At 44.8% G+C, this 19,096-nt stretch overlaps 1 protein-coding gene across 7 annotated transcripts in view; it reads right to left on the bottom strand.

Moving 5' to 3' along the window:
* Positions 1-18,572, bottom strand: part of CDK12 (cyclin dependent kinase 12) — a 105,399-nt gene extending 86,827 nt beyond the window's left edge. For 3 of the 7 annotated variants that reach the window (XR_013390407.1, XR_003703383.2, XM_028702154.2), the window contains exons 1-6: positions 16,436-18,570; positions 10,422-11,300; positions 6,102-6,278; positions 4,001-4,140; positions 1,158-1,328; positions 339-528 (exon numbers count right to left, since the gene is read on the bottom strand). Coding sequence is in view for 5 of the 7 variants with exons in the window: in XM_028702154.2 (XP_028557987.2) it covers positions 339-528; positions 1,158-1,328; positions 4,001-4,140; positions 6,102-6,278; positions 10,422-11,300; positions 16,436-17,496 (2,618 nt within the window). In the remaining 2 variants the exon portion in view is untranslated. Of the gene's footprint in view, positions 1-338; positions 529-1,157; positions 1,329-4,000; positions 4,141-6,101; positions 6,279-10,421; positions 11,301-16,435 lie in introns of all 7 variants that reach the window. The other 4 variants (XM_028702150.2, XM_028702153.2, XM_028702149.2 and 1 more) reach the window with 2 other exon arrangements.
* Positions 18,573-19,096: the final 524 nt, after the last annotated feature.

Raw genomic sequence — 19,096 nt, 5'->3', positions numbered from 1 at the left:
GGATATACAACAAGGCCTCCAAAGCTTATTTTAAGTGAAGCCTATCTTTGAAGTAGAGATTAATCCCCTGAAGCAGATTCGTATCAGAGGAGTCTTTCAGATATCCTGTCTGCAAAATGTTTAGGACTTTATAGGTAACAACTAGCACTTTCAATTGTTCTTTGAAAGTGCATTTGGTGGAGGGCTGCTGTAGTATCATCCACCCCATATATTCCAGAAAGCAATCTGGCTGTTGCATTTTATACGAGCTGCAGCTTCCAAAAACCTTTCCACATTGGCCTTAAAAAGCACAGGAATTGGGAGCCACATCTCCTTTGTTCAACTGGTCTGGCAGTTACCTGTTGTTTAATAAGATGTTGGAGCATTTTATGTCTCGATGTAGAAAGTTCTTTTTGTGACAGTAGTCGAGCCCCTCCATCAACTGCTTCATGAAAGACTTGATGTGGTCCTCTGAGAAATGCACCAATCCAGATTCTAGCAATCCCATGAGGTCGTGGTCCATATATTCAAATACAAGATAAAAGGCACCTGGGAGAAGGTAAGGAGGAGGAGAAAACGCCTGTTAATACTGAAAGTGTCAAAGCACACAATTTTGTGCTTTAGGCCAAACACTTGTCTGTGAAATTTCCAAGATGGATTATGGTGTGAGCAGGAAAAGGCAAGAGCAGCTTTTGCTCTGACTCTGTATTTACAGCTGAAACCCTCCTTTTTCTGCCTTCCTTAATATTTATGAAGATTGTCATGATTATTATTTTTTTTGGGGGGGGGTTAAAATTGGCATGTGCCAGCCCATCACTCACCTTGGAATCATATAGGTCACTGCACTGAGCTGATCTCTAAGGAGAGAAACATTTCCTTCCCTGCTCACCACGGTTATGACACCCAAGTAAAAGGAATGGACTGGGAAAGCCTGAAACTCTTCTACATATCTCACGAAAGACCCTCAAAATGGGAGAGCAAACTTCAGACATGAATGTTTGTGACAAGACAAGCCTTTGCCACGCTAGCACCCCTGGCGAAAATTGAAGCAAGGCTACGCAGAATCCTTTACCTGGATGGAGCATTTTTATACACTAAGTATGTTCACTGCTACTAAAGGGGCCCCACAACCTGCATCAGTCTCACATCTTACTTCTCAGCACAATGTCCTTCGATACCTTTGTCCTTCTTGAAATCCAGTGCATCTTGTTTGTCTGTGACGATTTCCTTCATGTTGACAACACTGCGGTGAATCAACTGCCGGAGAATTTTGATTTCACGGATGGCCGTGATGGGGAAGCCCTCCTTTTCATTGTCCAGCCGCACTTTCTTCAAAGCCACCAACTCGCCTGTCAAACACAAACGGCAGTCGGTAAGAAGGCAGGCAACCATTTGCAATAAAAATGAGCCGCAAAAAGGCTGGTCCTCTTAAACGCAACCCTCCCTTCCAAGTTACATGAAGAAATATTGAGTCAGCACAGCCGGACCTTTGATAAGCACAGCACTGGTTGGTAGATAAGGCCAACACTGCTTGGGGTTGGGGGGGGAAGTAAGGTTAATTGATTTGTTTTGTCCTTGTTTTTATTATGTATTTTGTATTTTTATCTTGTGAACCACCCTGAGATCCACAGATGAAGGGCAGTATACAAATTTAATAATAGTAGTAGGAGCAGCAGCAGCAGTAAGAGATACATTATGTTATTTGCACACTTACAATCTGACATCAAGAAGACAATTATTGTCAACTGCCAGTCATCTTGCCCATTTCGTTCTTACAAATCATTGCAAGACTATTGCTTTGGACTGTGATGCCATGGCTAGTGTTGGGGAGGAAAGTAGGAAATTCAGCCTGGATACATCCCTAGGCCTCTTCTTATGCTATCAATCGTGGTGTACTGCACAGGGTTTGTTGTGAGAAAACATGAGAAAGCATACTGGCATTACATTCTGAAGAAATGATGAATTAAAAGAGCCCTCCAAGCAGCAGCCTATTACTGCTAGAATTCCTGATCTATGATTGCAGTCATGGGGTTTTTGTCTACCACATGACGGTGTATGTTTTGACTCTACAGAGTGGGAAGTGATGGAGACAGGAAGTTTGTGTTACTGTGCTCCATGAAGTGGGAGTATTGTCATTTGTTCTTTTTTCTCTTTGCTGTCTGATGCTAGAGAGGGAGCCATGTTGCAGTGCTCCGTGTGTGTTTATATGTAAATAAACTGGATTAGCCAAAATGCTGAGTTGCGGAGGTCTCTCACGCGCATGATGCACAAACTCCGCGGATCCCTAAGTGTGCCGGTGTCGGTTGGCATCGGTCGCTGTGATGCTCGGGCTGAAGAAGGCTTATGAAGGTCCTGAATGATCAACCAGGAAGGAGAGAACATGCCAGTCGGACACGTGACTCTGCCAGGGTCCTACTTGAGTGCAGGCTGAACTCCTGACAATTACATGGCCACCGGCCACATCCATGTAGGAAGAGCCCAGCTGTATCAGGGACGGTGGCCCATCTAGTCCAGCATCCAGTCAACGATTTGCCTGTTATGACGTACAATCAAGCTAGAGCTGTGATCTTCCGGAGACTGAGTGACATTGCCAGACAGGAAGACACAGCCCAAGTAAAACCAGGGATGTTCCTAGGGGACCAGATTTATCGGATCATACCAGCCCCCTACCTTGCAGAAATCCACTATGTGGAATACCGCAGACTTCTTACAGCGGCTAGATTAAATGTCCTTGACTCTGCGATATTGTGGGGAAGGTACAGGGGAGTACCATACGCCCAGAGAACCTGTCATTGTGCCATGGGTGTGGTTGAGTCCACCGAACACATTCTCTTGACTTGCCCTTCTTATGCAGAGCTTAGACAAAATTTTATAGACCCACTCCTATGTCAATTTAGCTTCCTACCCGGAGAAAACCAGGTTTTACACTTGCTGAATAATGTCACTAGAGCTATACCTTCCTTGGTGGCCAAATTTCTTTTTTTAGCTTTTAAGCGTCGCAAGACTATAATTGACTGTATTGATATGGGGCTATCTGTTTAGCCCACTTTAGTGTTGGCTAAGTTCTAAAATCTTCCTGGATGTTTTAAATGTGTATTGACAAATGTACTTTTTTCTGACTGACGGTCGAATAAAAGGTTGTTGTTGATTTGCCTGTGGGAAGCCCACAAACAGGACACGAGCACAACAGTCCTCTCCCCTCCTGCAGTTTCTAGTAACTGGTATCCGTAAGCATACTGCCTCTGCCTATACGAAAACAGCTGATGTCAACAAATGTGAAAGCAGTTAGACAACATGGTGCGTTTTTTATAGGGGACTGCCATGGATTGGTTGGATGCAGGGGAATGGTGGGAGGAGCCAACTGGGAAACCCCCAAGGGAAGAAGGCTGACCGGCACGCTCTGCGACAGCTACTTAAAAGTGAATTCAATATGAGAAAAACGGACTGAAAATAGTGTGCACTTTTCTATGAAAATGAAAAGGATGCTTAAAATAACCTTTGGGAATTATAGGGACAGAACGACCTAAAATCTATAGAAACTTATTTATGTATGCTACTACACCAGCAAGAATGTTACGTGCCCAAAAACGGAAAGAAGCAAAGTCCCAGCAAAGGAAGAATGGATACAAAAACTTATGGAATATGCAGAAATGGCGAAACTTACCGGAAGAATAAGAAATCAAGGTAACGTATTTTTAAAAAATAAAAGAATGGAAATTGAATATTTACAGACAAATTACAAACCGATAAAAACACTGGCAGGATTACTGTAATAACCTGCAGTTTTACAAGAGTATATATTGAAAGAAAATGAATAAATGAGCAAATTAAGATAATTTGGATATGCAGAAGATATTAAAAACAAATTTAAGGAACCACAGAAAGAGGGGGGAGGAAGTCAAGATTTGAAATGTCCAAATGACTGTAAATTAGTTAAATGTATGAAATTAGTGAAATGTATAAATTTGAAAACTAAGTATGAATAAATAAGAAAAGAAAATAGTGTGCACCGAGTACCCACCTGTGTCCTTGTCCTTGGCTTTGTACACTTGCCCATAGGTCCCCTCGCCGATAATACCAATGATATCAAATTTGTCCACGCAGCGCTTTCCCCAGTCACTTTCCGTCTGCCTCCTCTCACCGTAACGAGGACAACAGATTCTGAGAGAGAGAGAGATGGGAGTTGCGTAGGAGAAGCACAAGAGCCGTAAAAATCCCAAATGCCGACTTCGACAAAACGTTTCTGAATAACAAGCTTTGGTGGATTTTCCTGTCCATTATCTGCCTTCATGGTTCCTATATCAACACCTGACACTACAGATTCTTTAGAGCAGTGTTTCCCAACCTTGGGCCTCCAGCTGTTTTTGAACTACAATTCCCATCATCCCTGACCACTGGTCTTGCTAGCTAGGGATGATGGGAGTTGTAGTCCAAAAACAGCTGGAGGCCCAAGGTTGGGAAACACTGCTTTAGAGCATGCATGCATGCATGCAAGTTGTAACACTGACTGAAATTTCTAATTCGATATGTTATTTATTACATTTATGCTCCACGCTTCCTCTTAGGAGTTTGAAGAACCTCAGACATTGGTTCTGGGCAAATTCCCATTGAGACATTACAGGACTAGGTGTTTAAACATATTTGAGAATAATTGAAGCTGTTTTATACAGATTTTAGCTATTGATCCAGTAGTATTCCAACATGCACTGGGTTTCCAAAGTCTCAGACAGAGATCTTCCTCAGTCTTGCTACTACAGATCCTGACACAGAGATGTGGCTCTACAGATGTTGCCAGACTATTTCTGCATTGGTGCTCTTACAAAGTGAATCCTCAGTCAGTTGCTTGCTATTTGTTTTGCTTCTGTAAATTTGTGTCCATTGTTTTCAATATTTTATAAAAATAGAGCAGGTTACATTTAATAAATAAACACAAAGAAAATACATTTGCTCTGGGAATTTGGCTTCTTCCCTTTAGTCAGGATACCAGCAGCTGATTCCTGCAGCACACCAAAAATCAGTGGCCCTCTGATTTGCCATTTGCTACCTTCTACGTAGTAGTCTTTTCCCTCTCTCGTCACCTGAAAATATTCCTAAAGACTTACTCTTTATGTGCAAAGAGATGGATTCCTTTTATGAAGCTCTTTCTTTTGCCATTTCCTCTCCCTTTAAAAAAGTTTTATATAGATTTGCAACGTAATCATAGTGTTAATTACTGGTGCTAGTCAGACAGACTCAGTTACACCAGAGTTAAATAAATCTTTACTGGCTACCAATCTATTTCAGAGCTGAACTGTAAGGTGTCAACATTGAATATTAATGTTCCACATTGGTTAGGCCATGATAATTTATATTTTAGGTATTTATATAGAAAATGCATCTTTCTCAATGACCTTCCCTGTGTCTTAATATCTTCCGGTGGAGCCCTTTGTCAGATGCCTTCCTTGCTAAAGACAAGGCTGGTATCCTCTAACAGCAATGCTTTTTCAGTAGGGACATTTTGCTTGCAGAATACTCTCCCCTATGAGCCACAAAAGGTTAGCATCTTCTTAGCTTTACTCTGCCTCATGAGATCTTTTAATTCTGCCAGGCCTCCAAGGAGTAGATTTCAGCCTCTCCATGCTGTTTCTATTGTTATTTTAGAAGCGTGAATGTCAACATATTATGCAGAGTTTATTCTATTTTTAATCATTAAAGAGGAATCGCGTATATCAATTCACAAACAGGTTTATCAGTCTGCACATGACACCTAACATGGCACGGCAACTCAGCTGGGAACCAGTAGTACCCAGTTCAAATCTTGCCTCTGCCTTCAACACAGTATGTAGCCTTTGGCAATTGCCACACAGGGCTCCTATAAGGTGATTCAGAATGAATGAAAATGCAAGACATAAATGCTAACTGTTCTTATCACTACGAAAACATGGCATGAGATTGCTTGAGCAACGATCTGGCAAGCTCTACTTTCCTGGAAGGTACTGCTTTACACAACTTGGGTGAGTAGCTAAGTGTCTATCTTCATCTTGTTTCTTATGGTTCCTCCCATTAATTCCAAACCTTACCAAAATGACCAGACATTTCCCTGAAGTGGCCGCTATGCAAACAGATGCCCTCTCCACACTTACTTTGGTCTCTTTCTACATGGTTGCTGAGGTGGCGTGGCTGCCTTTGGTTCTGGAGACTCCGGAGGGGAAGGGTCTCCACCAGGAAGCTCTGGAGGGAGTGGGAGGTCTGTGAGCAAGTGTCGTGGTCTCTGGTCTTTCTCCTTCTTCACAGGTTTTGAGGGAATAATCTCCTTTGGGCTAAAGCACCAGGAAAAACAAAACAAAACAAAAGAAGAGCACATTTATGAATTATTTAGAGCAACTACTTGTCACATCTCAACACCCTCTAACACAAAGGTGACATAAGCTTTCTTTTTTGGAGCAATGTGATAGTCACCAGGATTCCAACTTTATCGACAGTGAGTATTTGTTGGTATTTAGCTCATCCCAAGCGATGCGCCATACAAGAACCAAATCTAGTATATGGCATCGACTTGGGTATCCAAAGTTACTTTAACACACAAACACATACACACACTAGGAAGCATCTACACTCATGGTCGCAACTTCAGGGCCAAAATGAGTAGGCAATATCTAGAGAAGCCAGAAAAAGGCTGGTTTGCACAGGTACTCTTTTCCTCCCTTGTACGTTACCTCTTAGATTGACTGGCCATCTAACCCCTTTCTGCTCCTGCATACAGGTGGAGGCCATTTTAGGAGTATCCAACTGACACGCAATCGCTGATGCGGGGTCCTGTTGGGCCCAGAAGAAGTCAAAACAAGGACATAACGGGGAGCACTTATACGTGCTCCAGCAATGCACTGGGAGCTGAAATGGTTGCCACTTCTGGGGTCCATTGCACCCCCCCCCCAGCAGATGTAAAGAATTGGAGCCCTCTTTGCCATGGTTGGTGAGAGGGAGGGAGGGGTAGATAGGAAAAAGAGAAGAGAAACACCCCTCAACTGTTACTTGCAAATATTAATTTCTGCTAAAAAAAAAAAGGAGTGGGCTGACTTTCTGACTGCTGCATATATGAGCTTTTTACATGAAGCAATTTTCTCTGCAAGTGAAAATTTAAATCTTCATCCATCTTCAATTACCTGATGTTACAGGTGTGACACCCCTCACCATCACCAAATTGAACCAGAACTACAGGCTGGTTCGTGTGCAGAGTCACTGGGACAACCTACAGTGGTAATGTGCATGTGTGAATGCACCACTACATATGTAGGATTAGTTAAGGAGAGATCAGCTGGATCAAACCAAAGACCCATCTAGTGCAGCCTGCTGTTCTCAAAATGGCCAACCAGATGCCTCTGGAAAGCCCACAAGCAGGGCACAAATACTAAAGCACTCTTTTGCTCATGATCCCCATCACTCAGAGACATACTGCTTCCAATGCTGGAGAGTAATGTAGCCATCATGACTAGCAACCACAAGTGGCCTTAATCCCCCATGGCCTACAGACAAGAACTTTCATTTCACTTCAAACACAATGCTTTTTGAAAGACAGGCAGTGATCATTTTCAGAACATCCAATTGACACGTGATTGCCAATACATGGGTCCTTTTAGACCCAGAAGAAGGCAGAAAGGGTGCTCTAAAGACATACACAAGGGGTACGAATGGAACCCCAGTGTGAAATGGTTGCCGCCTGTATCCAGTTGTCAAGTAATGTATATATGCAACTTTGAATCAGCCCTGTGTGAGGTGCACACACAGAAAATGTCACTACCTCCTCTGAAAATTAGTAACGCCGAGCTAAGCCTAGCAAAAATTCATACCTGGGGTCCAACTAACTGCCCTGTTTGAGGTCAGGAATGAAGCCCCTCCCTAGAAGTCAGTCTGGCTAGTGACACTGAGAACTTTTGACTTCTGATGGCCAAAGTCAGCTAGATCTACTGCCCTGTAAACTCTCTTTCAGGGGTGCACTAGGTCTTTGCTTAATTGCACAGCTGATTAGATGGATTGAAGGTCTTTCCTCTGGGCAGGATTTTTAAAGTATCGGGCAAATTCCAGCCCCACAATTCTAAAGGTGGGCTGTATGGTTCAACACAGCTGCCGGGCATTAACTATGACCCCCTCATCACCACACTACTAATCTTTGATCCTCCCTATCTTATCTCCCCTAGTAGTGTCAGTATTATTTTAAAAAAGAACAATATTGTAAACGAAGCAAACCCCCACTCAATTGTTTGAAGCTGGTTTACATAACTTTCACCATATAGAACATTAGATTCTACAAGCAGAGAACATGATCACAATGCACCATTCCAATCTCTCTCTTGGAAGCCTCTATGGGCTCTAGCTGAATTGGAGAGAAGAGGCAAAACCAGATCCCACCCCCAGTGCTCGAAACTCCCATTGTTCTAGGCGCATTTTACGACAGGGAATTTCATAAGTGTGAGCAGTTTCTGAGCTCTGGGTGCAGTACTGTGCCTAAGATTTCATATTAAAACTGCCTCCCCACTTCCAACTACTCTCTGAAGACTGGAGGAGAGACCCTCTTAAGAATATTACAGGGAAGGACTAGACCATATGAAAAGTGAACATAATATTTTAGCTGCTGTTCATTCATTTTCAGCTTCGTTGTCGTTAGAAAAAAGCGTGCCTAGACATTCCGCTGTTGCACCCATAACCCAGGTTTGAGGTGCCATTTAGCTCCTAACTTTCATATCTCAGTCTCTAACACTGCCTGTATGTTTGTATGACATCACAGTACATGCTCCTTAGAAAGGAAAACCACCTCACAAGCCAAAAAGACGGGCAATTACGTCAATATTTAGGAATATTTTAACAAAGACTGGCATGAGTTTATCTCCTCCTTACAACTACACCAGACAAGGAGTGGGGAAAACAAAAGTCTCAGCTTCGTCCATTATTTAGCATTACATCTGAATGTGGTTATCTACAAATTCAGGGGATTGTAGTTTTAACAAACTAGAGTTAGACTAAAACAAGCCTTGGTTTGATAAGCAGGCTGAGAACCTATCCAGAAAAAGCAAAGGAGCCAAAGGACTCACTAAAAGAGAAGCTCAACCTCCCTAAAAACTCGGACTCTGTATTGTGAGAATATTCTCTCTGACCCCAAATACGGCAATCAAACAGTGATAGGGAAGCAAATGCCACACACTGTCCTTGCTCGGATGATAATCTCTCAGTGCACAGGCAGCTCCTTTGCCACGATTAAATCAGGAAGTCTCTGTTGAACCCATTTTGTCCAAAATGGAAAACTATGTTACAAACTTCAAAACAAGTTAGGATATTAAACATAGTTCAATATCCAGGCTAATATGCTGGCTTGTCTTAAAGCCGGTAACCATAGTTTCCCAGTTAATCCAAAATAGGAAACTAGGGTTAACAAGAAGTTTCCTAGTTTAATTGTGGAAAGCAGCAAACTGTGAAGGGGCGGCGTGCAAGGGCTAAACACTCATGCATATCTCAGATTAATGAACCAAGACAAGATAGTCTGAACCTGACTGCCAAGTCCATTAAAGAGAAAAAATTGAGCCCAGTAGCTTAAACCTGACGCACTTAGCCTGTTGCTAACTGGGGCTTTTCTTCTGAGCTGGCCACATAAGTGAGGCATTGTGAACAAGGGACCAACACTAAAACAAAAATTTGGTTTATATATGCCAGGGGTCAGCAAGGTTTACCTTGCCTGGGCTGGTTCACTCCAGCAGAGATCCCTCGGTGGGCTGGAATGCACATGCGCATGCGCGCACTTGCCCGCAATTTCCGCCGTCGGCATCTGCACCTGCACAGACGCGATTTCCAGCGTCTGCATCTACACAGATGCAATTTCCAGTGTCTGTGCATGTGCTGCACCGTTTTAGCGCAGCGCGGGGGGACTTGCCGAGTGGGCGGCTCGTGGGCCGGTTAAACAACCTGTGTGGGCCACTTGTGGCCCATGGGCCTTAGGTTGCTGACCCCTGATATATGCTATACAAGGAATAGTGCTGGTGTACAACCAATCATTCATGTTAGCTAAATCCAGTACTATCCTGACTGGCAACAGCTGTCCAGAATTTCAGGCTAAAGCCTCTTTCAGCTCTGTTACTCAAGCAAAGATCCTTTATTCAACATGCTCTAACTTGGGGCCATATCTTCCATTTCCTGCAAGGGAGCCCCAATCCTATCCATCCCACTAATTTAGAAGCCTGTTTTACACGTTCCATATACCTGGTATCCTCTCCATACATTCCAAAGCTGCTTTCTACACCTGAGGCCTTGAGTTTTTCTTCACTGTCTGTGCCATTTTCAGAAAGCCAAATCACATTTCAAAGACCAGATTATTTCATTTGCAATGAGAAATGAGCAGATACATAAATTCTAACAAGTCCTGGTCCATAATATTACCAACCCTTTGTGGAAGAGGTTTGCTTGGTTATTCCCCTTACCTATCCATGTCATCTTCCCCAGGCAAGACAGGTGGAAAAGGAAGCGGAGGCAACGTTGACGTTTTCAGATGCGGAACAGCAGTTGTCACAGATACATGCGCCTTTAAGGAGGACTGCATGGTGGGTTGAGAGTTAGCCTGAGTAGTCAGAGATGTCCTGGAGTGGGTAGACGACGGCAGACACGATGGAACTGAAGCAGGGGTGTGAGTGGCAGGTGACTGGGTAGGCGGAAGAGGGGGAATAACTGGCGATGGAGGCAAAGGGGGTAACGGAGGAGGAGCCTGAGCAGGGGGCGACGATGTTGGCAGAGGAGGTAGTGACTTAACAGAAGGCAAAAGAGGTGGGACCTCATGCTTGGCTGTCTCTGTTTCCTTTGGAGTCACAGTTTCCTCCTTTCCGCCTGCAAGTTTCATATCTTTTGTTCCCATTGCTTTCGAGTCTTTAACTGAAGCAGGAGGTTTCTTCTCGTGGTTCTCTACTGCCTTTGTTTTTAGGGGCTCAGGAGTAGTTTTTGTCTCTGTGTTGTGCTGGGTGACATTTGCTGGCTCAATGTCAGAAGGGCACTTCTCAGGTTTAGCCGTTTTTGCCTTTTTGGCCTCAACCGCTGGCTCTTTAACTTCAGCCAAACTGTTTTCTTTCCTAGATAAAACGCTAGGAGAGTCCTTCCTCTCCTTCCCATCAACCTTTGCTGCGGCTGCAGCAGCAGCTGCCCTCTCTTTTTTCTTTCTACTCAGTTCAGCTCCCAGGCTGGAGTTCAGTGGTAGCCGGGCAGGTGAGATACTGGAATGGCGACTGCGGGACCCAGATCTCTGCTTTTTGTTATGCGAAGATGAGTGCCTCGAGTAAGCAGGACTTCTACTTCGAGACTTCACTGGCTTCCTGCGGAAAAAGAAGGGGAAAATCAGAATCTCCAAAGAACGCTACAGTCGGGTTTTAGGTAAAAACGCAAACCTTTAGCTCTCAAAGGGGTGGGGGGCTTGCTTGAAGTGTGTAGACATGGCTGTGATCCTGTGGCTCCAATGAAGATTTTAACTCCTCACCGGCTTCCCCATTTGCTTCTATTAGAGGTTCTCAGCTACTTTTTTTTTTAAAACACATTAAACAATCAGTCACTGCACTACCTGCCAAAGTAGAGGTGGACAACTTCTGGCCATGGTGTATTCGGCTCCTAGCCAACTTGCCTGGGGGCTAGAAACACTACACCAGGGTCAGCAACCTTTTTCAGCCATGAGCCGGTCCACCATCCCTCAGACCATGTGGTGGGCCGGACTACTTTTTTTTTTGGGGGGGGGGGGATGAACAAATTCCTATGCCCCACAAATAACCCAGATATGTGTTTTAAATAAAAGAACACATTCTTCTCATGTAAAAACACCAGGAAGGCCCCACAAATAACCCAGAGATGCATTTTAAATAAAAGGACACATTCTACTCATGTAAAAACACGCTGATTCCCAGACATATCAATTGATCACTGTAATCTAAATCATTCCTACACAGGAACATGGGGGCGGGGGGAATTCGAGTAAAAGAATATGTACTAAACAGTTACCTCACAAGTTCAAAAATGTTAAACCAACTTTTGGAGTCAGGTGTTTTCAGAAGATGAAGCATTTCCTTTGAACTGAAAACTCAACCAAATCCTGGTACTCTGTCTTAGCTGGCAAGGACAAGATGCTGCTAAGAGCCATTTTAGCAGCTCAAAATGTAACCTTCCTGAAGACAGTGAAGTTTTATTTGGTTGCCTTATTACTTACAGGTGATTTGAAAGTTTGGGCATATATTTTACAACCACTACTGAAAGAAAGCATTACTTTTGACACTCACAGGCAGTGTTGGAAAAATCCCAGCTGCATTTTTCACTAAATGCACAGGACTGCTGCTTATGACAGGCAGGGACAATTTAAATTAGGCTCTGAGATTTGGCTGTACAAGGACCAGGAGACTGGGGAGGAGGGCACACCCAGCAGAAGGCAGCCCCTCTAGGAGCAACCAAAAGGAGTGTCATTGATTCAGTTTAGTAAACAAACTGAATTCAGCTTCAGGCCAGTCACTCTAACTTCATTCTGTGTGCACATCAGACTGTCAATAAGTAACTACAACAGGCATACCTGCCATTTCAGACTGTTCAAACTCTCTGAATGGCCTCTGACATGGGAAATGCCAGTTGGGCTCTTGGTGATAGCTAGCTCACTATTCACAGTTGCTATTCTGAAAGCCTCCATCAGGGAAAAACAGCCAGTTGCTGGGTAGGTTCTTCCCTGGGTGTGCCTCCCTTGACTGGGGCACAAATCAGATTGTCTTCCCTAGAGCAGATGACCACCACTGTTGGGGACATCCATTTATCCTACACACACAATCACCAGGATGTTTTCTTGTAACTCCTTCAAGGACCCTCCAAGTCATATATGCAAATATCCACTTGCCTAGCTTTCCACGCGGAGTAAGAATCACTTTCAAGCAACCAAGCAGGGAAGCTTTGATACACTGGAAAAGAGCTCTTTTATTTTTTCCAGGCTGTTTGAAAGCTCTATGTCCATGTAACTCTATCCCTCCCTTTTGTTTTGACTAAGACACGTCCAAAGAACTGCAAGTGGAATGTCTGAGCATCTTTTCTCGACTCTCAGGAACCTACTGTGACAATGAGAAATTCCCTCATTGGCATTCTCAAACTTTTCAAGAATTTATTTATAACACCGGACTTCAAAAGAGTGCCCCACAGAACTTCCACAATAACAAGACTAGAAACGGTTGTCTGAAAAGATCGTTTGTTCACCATTAACCAATATTTCCCTGGAATGCACACAGCACTGCAGTTTTCTCGGCCACACTTTAATTTCAGTGAGGTGATGGCTACACATAGCAGGACTCTCTTGCAGTCCATAAATCCAAGCATGTATGCTAAGACATTTCCCAGAATCCTCTGGTGTGAAGGAACTGCACAGTAGATGGGCCAATGTGGAAAGTGTTCCTGCAGGTAGGGTATTTCCCATGATCTGCAACCCCACTCTCATTAAACAGCATACCTGCCTCTGCTCAATTTGGCTAGAAACTAGAAACTGGACCCCACCCCCACCCGTGTCCAAAGCAGGCAGCTCATTTGATACTTGGCTTCTTCAAATTTTGAAATATTTATTTTGCCCGAAGGGGTCTTTTCCTATTGTTCCCATGAAACAGTCCAGAAGCAAGAGAACATGCTTTCTATCAAGGAACATTAACTTTCTACTCCCAGTAGGGAAAGGAGGTGAACTAGAGCAAGTTAAGGGTTTTTTTAAGCACCTAGTGAAATAACGCAGCATACACATAAAGAAGAAAAAAAAGTCAAGACAAAGCCAAAGAAATGAACAAGGGTGTATGAAAACAAACAGGAAAGAGATCCCCTCATAGGTTCACATATTTAAATATTTAAACATCTACTCTGTTCAAGCTTACTCTACCTAGTACCTAACAAAGGCTCCACCAGGCACTCCTTTTCATAGCAGCTTCCTAAAAGTACTTAAGGTACCCCAAGTGCTTGCAATCAGGTCTCATTATCCAGTTCTTTTTCATTAAAAGGAGATGCTGTATGCCAGAGAGAATTTTCTGATAGCACTTGCTCCTTAATGAGCAGGAAATGGCAGCTGCACTTGCTCCACACTGTTTAGAAGTAGTTGCCAGGAATCAACCTGCCTGACCCAAGAGATGTTACTACTGTACAGGTGGGGAATGGGTGGCTGAGAGACAGGGATTTGCTGAAGGCTATCCACAGAGTTCATGGCTTGGCAGATACGACCCCACTAGAATCTAGTGACTAGATAGCCAAAACAAGATGGTGACTATATGTTTGTTTCACACTGACAAGGTGCTAGGCACTAGGTAGAGCACAAGGAGCTTAGAGTCTAATGGCAACTTTGCACATTCAAAGCACCAGCAGCAAGCTCAGTGTTCGAAACTCCCATTGTTCTAGGCGCATTTTACAACAGGGAATTTCATAAGTACAAGCTGTTTCTGAGCTCTGGGCGCAGTACTGTGCCTAAGACTTCATAGTAAAACTACAGAGCAGAAGGAAAGGAGGACCTTTTTCTTCCTCCCCACTTCCAACTACTCTGTGAAGACTGGAGAATATTAGTGGGGTGGGCAGGAGAAGGACTAGCCCATGTGAAAAATGAACATAGTACAGTGGTGCCTCGCAAGACGAAATTAATCCGTTCCGCGAGTCTCTTCGTCTTGCGGTTTTTTCGTCTTGCGAAGCACGGCTATTAGCGGCTTAGTGGCTATTAACGGCTTAGCGGCTTTAAGAAAAAGGAAACAAATTCGCAAGAACTCGCAAGACGTTTCGTCTTGCGAAGCAAGCCCATAGGGAAATTCGTCTTGCGGAACGACTCAAAAAACGGAAAACCCTTTCGTCTAGCGAGTTTTTCGTCTTGCGAGGCATTCGTCTTGCGGGGCACCACTGTATTTTAGCCGCAGTTCATTCATTTTCAGCTTGTATTCTTGTTATAAAAAGCGCACCTAAACATTCCTTGGTGCGCCCATAACCTAGGTTTAAGGTGCCATTTAGTTCCTAGCTTTCATATCTCAGTTTCTAACACTGAGCAAGCTGTTGGGTGATCTGTGACCAAAGCAATTCTGCACATCCAGATTATGAAATAACTAAGTTTCAGAAATGACAAAAATGCAATCTCATTCTAAGTACAGGTGAAAGGTGTTGACTGGCTTTGACAAAGGACTAGCAAGGATGTTAGCAGTGAATTCAAGATCCCCTTTACAGACTGTTAAAAACATTTTACTGCCCCCAAGGTCAATTTAAACAGATTGTAGGATGCCTGGATTCCCTTGAAGGTGATCACTAGCTGTATTCAAAAGGGATTTCTGAGGTACTGACATCTAACATGAATGTGGTAATGGATCACAAGCAAACATTTCGACACACATCTTGAGATTTGGGTTACATACACCACAACTCTCATGTATGGGGAGATTTCATATTCACCTCTTCTACCTTGACAAAAGCAGCTATCCAAGGCAGATTTAATTGAAACCAAGTTCTACTGAAACGAGTGGAACCTGGTAACCACATACCAGGCACAAATCTTGTGAGAAATCGGTACCTTGGTTACCACTGCAATCTGAGACTTTGGTTCTATTGACTTTCTACTGCTCAATATACTTAGGATCAGGATGGAACAGTTCTCTGCGACTCTAAACCTTGCTTTTTTAGTTAACATAAGCAAGATTTAGTAAAAGGTATCCATCAATTTTCCCATTCTGTGCATCTCCACCAGCTGTATAGATTAGAAACTGACATGCTACAAAATGGAACCATGGTTTGCCACTTCAGAAATTGTGTCCAAATCATGGTTCACTTTCAGGGGTCACATTAAACTCTAGTTTACTATGGTGAGGATGAGCTGCAGTAGTTTCCATCTCCCCTATCCCCTCTTCTGGTGTAGCTCCAAAGAGTTTTTTTGTTTCCGATTTTCATTAACCACAGTTCAGTGCATTATCTGAATCCTAAATTGTGGTTGATGCTAACTATGATTTGCTTCAACAAGGCAGCTTAACACATGGTTTTAAGTTACCTTGTTTCAAACAACAAGCTAGTTAATCTAAACAAAAACTTCTAAACATCTCCTCAAAGCCATGCAGGAACAGGAAGAGGAAGCATGTTATTCCAACGCTCACTGTACTCATTCTTGTCATGCTAAACTATGGTTTAGCACAACCTTTCCCAAACTAGTATTCTAGGTATCATCCCCAGCCAGGGCACCACGCTGGGGAACAATGATTCAGCGCGACATCTGAACTGAACCAGTGTCTCATTGGCTGAATGGGTTTGGTTACCTTTCAAACTCAGTTCCCCAATGCAATAAAGTGAAAATAATAATTATCTAATCAAGCAACAAAGACCTTGTACCCTAAACAAATCACGTTACAGGGGAGAAGCAAATACTTTTCTTATCTGACTTCAGGACACTAGCACCATCCGAACCAAAGAAGTCAAACACTTTTAACTAAAGATAAAGGCCACGCACCTGGACACAGGACTTCGACTCAGCGACCGCTTGGAAACAAAAGGACTGCTGGAGCGCCTTCGGTTGAATGGGCTAGGCGACCTTCCACTGTAAGACCCACTTCCCCTCTCGTAGCTTGATGAACGCCTCCTGCTGTATGGGCTGACCGACCGCTGCCGCCTGCCGTAAGGGCTGGGAGAGCGCATATTGGATTGGTATGCAGCAGGCTCCTTGTATGGTGGGCTGACTGATGGTCTCCGCGAAGACCCACCGGGACTCTTCTTGTAGGAATCATAGTTACTGGATGTGTGTGAGCGTGGAGGGCTGAGATCATAGTCCTGTGTGTAAGAGGCTCCTGAGGGGCTATCATCCTGCTTGGGACTGTCTGACCACTTGCGATGGGGACTTCTGGATTTCCGCTTTGGACTGTCCAGCGATTTGTAACTTTTAGGAGCATCCCTTTTCCGATGACTTTTGCTACGGTCTTTGTGACCGGACTTTGTCTCTCGTTCTTTCCTGGACTTTTCCTTGTGCGATTTGGCTGACCGGGACTCCTTGCTGCTGCTCTTGAATGACTTAGATGAATGGTCATCATTCTCCTCATGCAGCTTTTTGGAGGCCCCCGACACCCTTTCTTTAGTGGAACTCAACTTGCCTGAGGAGTCTTGGTTCCTGTCCAGCCTCTTCTCTTTGTCTACCAGCTTGCTTTTCATCAACTCACGGACTCGCTTGTGTTGATGATGCCGATGCCTGTGTAGCCGGTCACTCCTTTCCGATGTCCCTTTTCTCTCATCATTCTCCCTGCGTTCCAGCTTGAGGACTGCTTCATCTGAAAAGGTGTCCGAGTCAGAGCTGATATCATCATACTCCACCAATGGCTTGATCATGCTGCCGAGCGGTGCTCCAGCTTCTTGGGCCCCCATCGGGGAGTCTTTGGAATGCCTGGACTTGTGTCGCTTGTGCTTGGAGAGTCGGTGCCTCTCTTTGCTGTTTGAAGTGCCGCTGCTGGACACTGCTTCTTGATGCAAGGACCCCCCTCCTCCTGAATCCTTCTTACCCCCATGTCTCTCTGGGTTTGGCATTCCTTCTCCACTGTGCTTGAAAAGAGGGGGGAATCCTCCAAAACCCCCAAAGTCTAAACCTCAACTTACCCGCTTCCAAAACAGAAGGGCTGCTTTCACTTTCGTTACCCTTTCCTACATTCAGCCCACCCTTCTCTCTCCTACATGGGACTGAATGTGGTTTCGTTACAAGGATCTGGGTCGACAAATTATATTATGGGAGAAGTCGCCCCACAGGCTACCCCCAACCCTCTGAACAGGGGACAAGCAGCAATGGCAAGAATGTCCCCTGTACTTAAGACTTTAAAGGTAGGATGGAAGACCCTGAACAAGTACCCTACCTCAGTTATCCACCGGTTTCAGAACATAAACACGCCAGGAGCACTAAGTAAGATGCTCTTGGGTCCCTTTGTAAATGGGCAATAAGTTTGGGAGTTCTCCAACCTGCTGCCCAACCCCCCACAAAGAGAGCTTCAGAAAAAGACCCCACCCCACCCCCAGTTTTCTGAAGCAGCGGTCCCCCAAACAATAGGCCCCTTCGTTTCTAAGCCACCCAGATATTTAAGCAACGTGCTCCTCTTGGTCAGGGGTACCCCCTCCCCACTAACTCAAGGCCCCCGTGGAAAGAAAGATGAGGGTCGGACTTAGTTCCTACCTCAAACACCCCCTAAGTTCCTGAGAAGAGAGCACGGGGGCGGGGAGATGGGAACACCTCCACCCGCCCCAAGGCCTGGCTGTGTGGGAAAACCCCTGGGCCCCTGCGTCCCCACCGAGGCGGCTCCCCTGCCCTCAGCCTGAGTCTCTAGCGAGGCCCCCAAGCCGGGACCCCCACCTTCCTCTTCCAACTAGTACTTCCCAGAGCGAAACGGAGCCGCTTCCAGGTTCGGGTGGGGGGAGGGGTTGGGGGGGAAGAGGAAAGGTAGAAAAGTGAGCAAGGGAGAAGGTTAGCCACCAACTCTCGCGAGAACGTGGGGAGAAATCGCCGTCGTCGTCCTCCCGGCCGCCGACGCCGTGGCTTCCTTTGCAGCCGCTCGGGGGTTCCTTCCCCCAACTCCTCTCTACCTGCTCCTGTTTCTCCAAATATCGCGAGAGCACGCACATGCGCGCGTGTGAGCACTCGCTTGCCCTCCTTCGCGCGCAGGCGCACACGGTCGGAACGCAGGGGGAGACTCGAAAAGTCTCGCGACGCCGGGCGCTGGAAGCAAATAGGGAAGCAGGGCGGGGGGGGGGGGAGGACTTGAAGGCCGATGAAACAATTTTTTTCGTAATCTCGCGGGAAGTGGTTTTGTCTTTCAACAAAACTTTATTTCACGGTAACCGCAGACGACAGCATTCCTCAGGAAGGGAACTTTTATTAAGAGAAAGCGCAAGGTTGTTTTTATAGGGAGGGGCCGTGAACTTCCATTCATTCATTCATTTTTTCCTGTACCGTTCAACAAACTTTATTGAAACTTCTCACGCTGTAGTTCTGGGGATATATATCTTTCAACAAAACTTTATTGATTCCCCGCCCCCTTGGCAACAGGAACAAACGAACTTATGAATGGCCGTTTCTTCGCCTTCTCACTTTCAGCTTTTTCAGCGAATACTTTATTGGGCCGCTTGGTAACCATGACAGAAC

Source organism: Podarcis muralis, chromosome 13 (assembly GCF_964188315.1).
Source record: "Podarcis muralis chromosome 13, rPodMur119.hap1.1, whole genome shotgun sequence".
Taxonomy (NCBI): Eukaryota; Metazoa; Chordata; class Lepidosauria; order Squamata; family Lacertidae; genus Podarcis; species Podarcis muralis.
The sequence above is the reverse complement of the archived record's forward strand: the minus strand, read 5'-3'. Positions and strand labels throughout refer to the sequence as shown.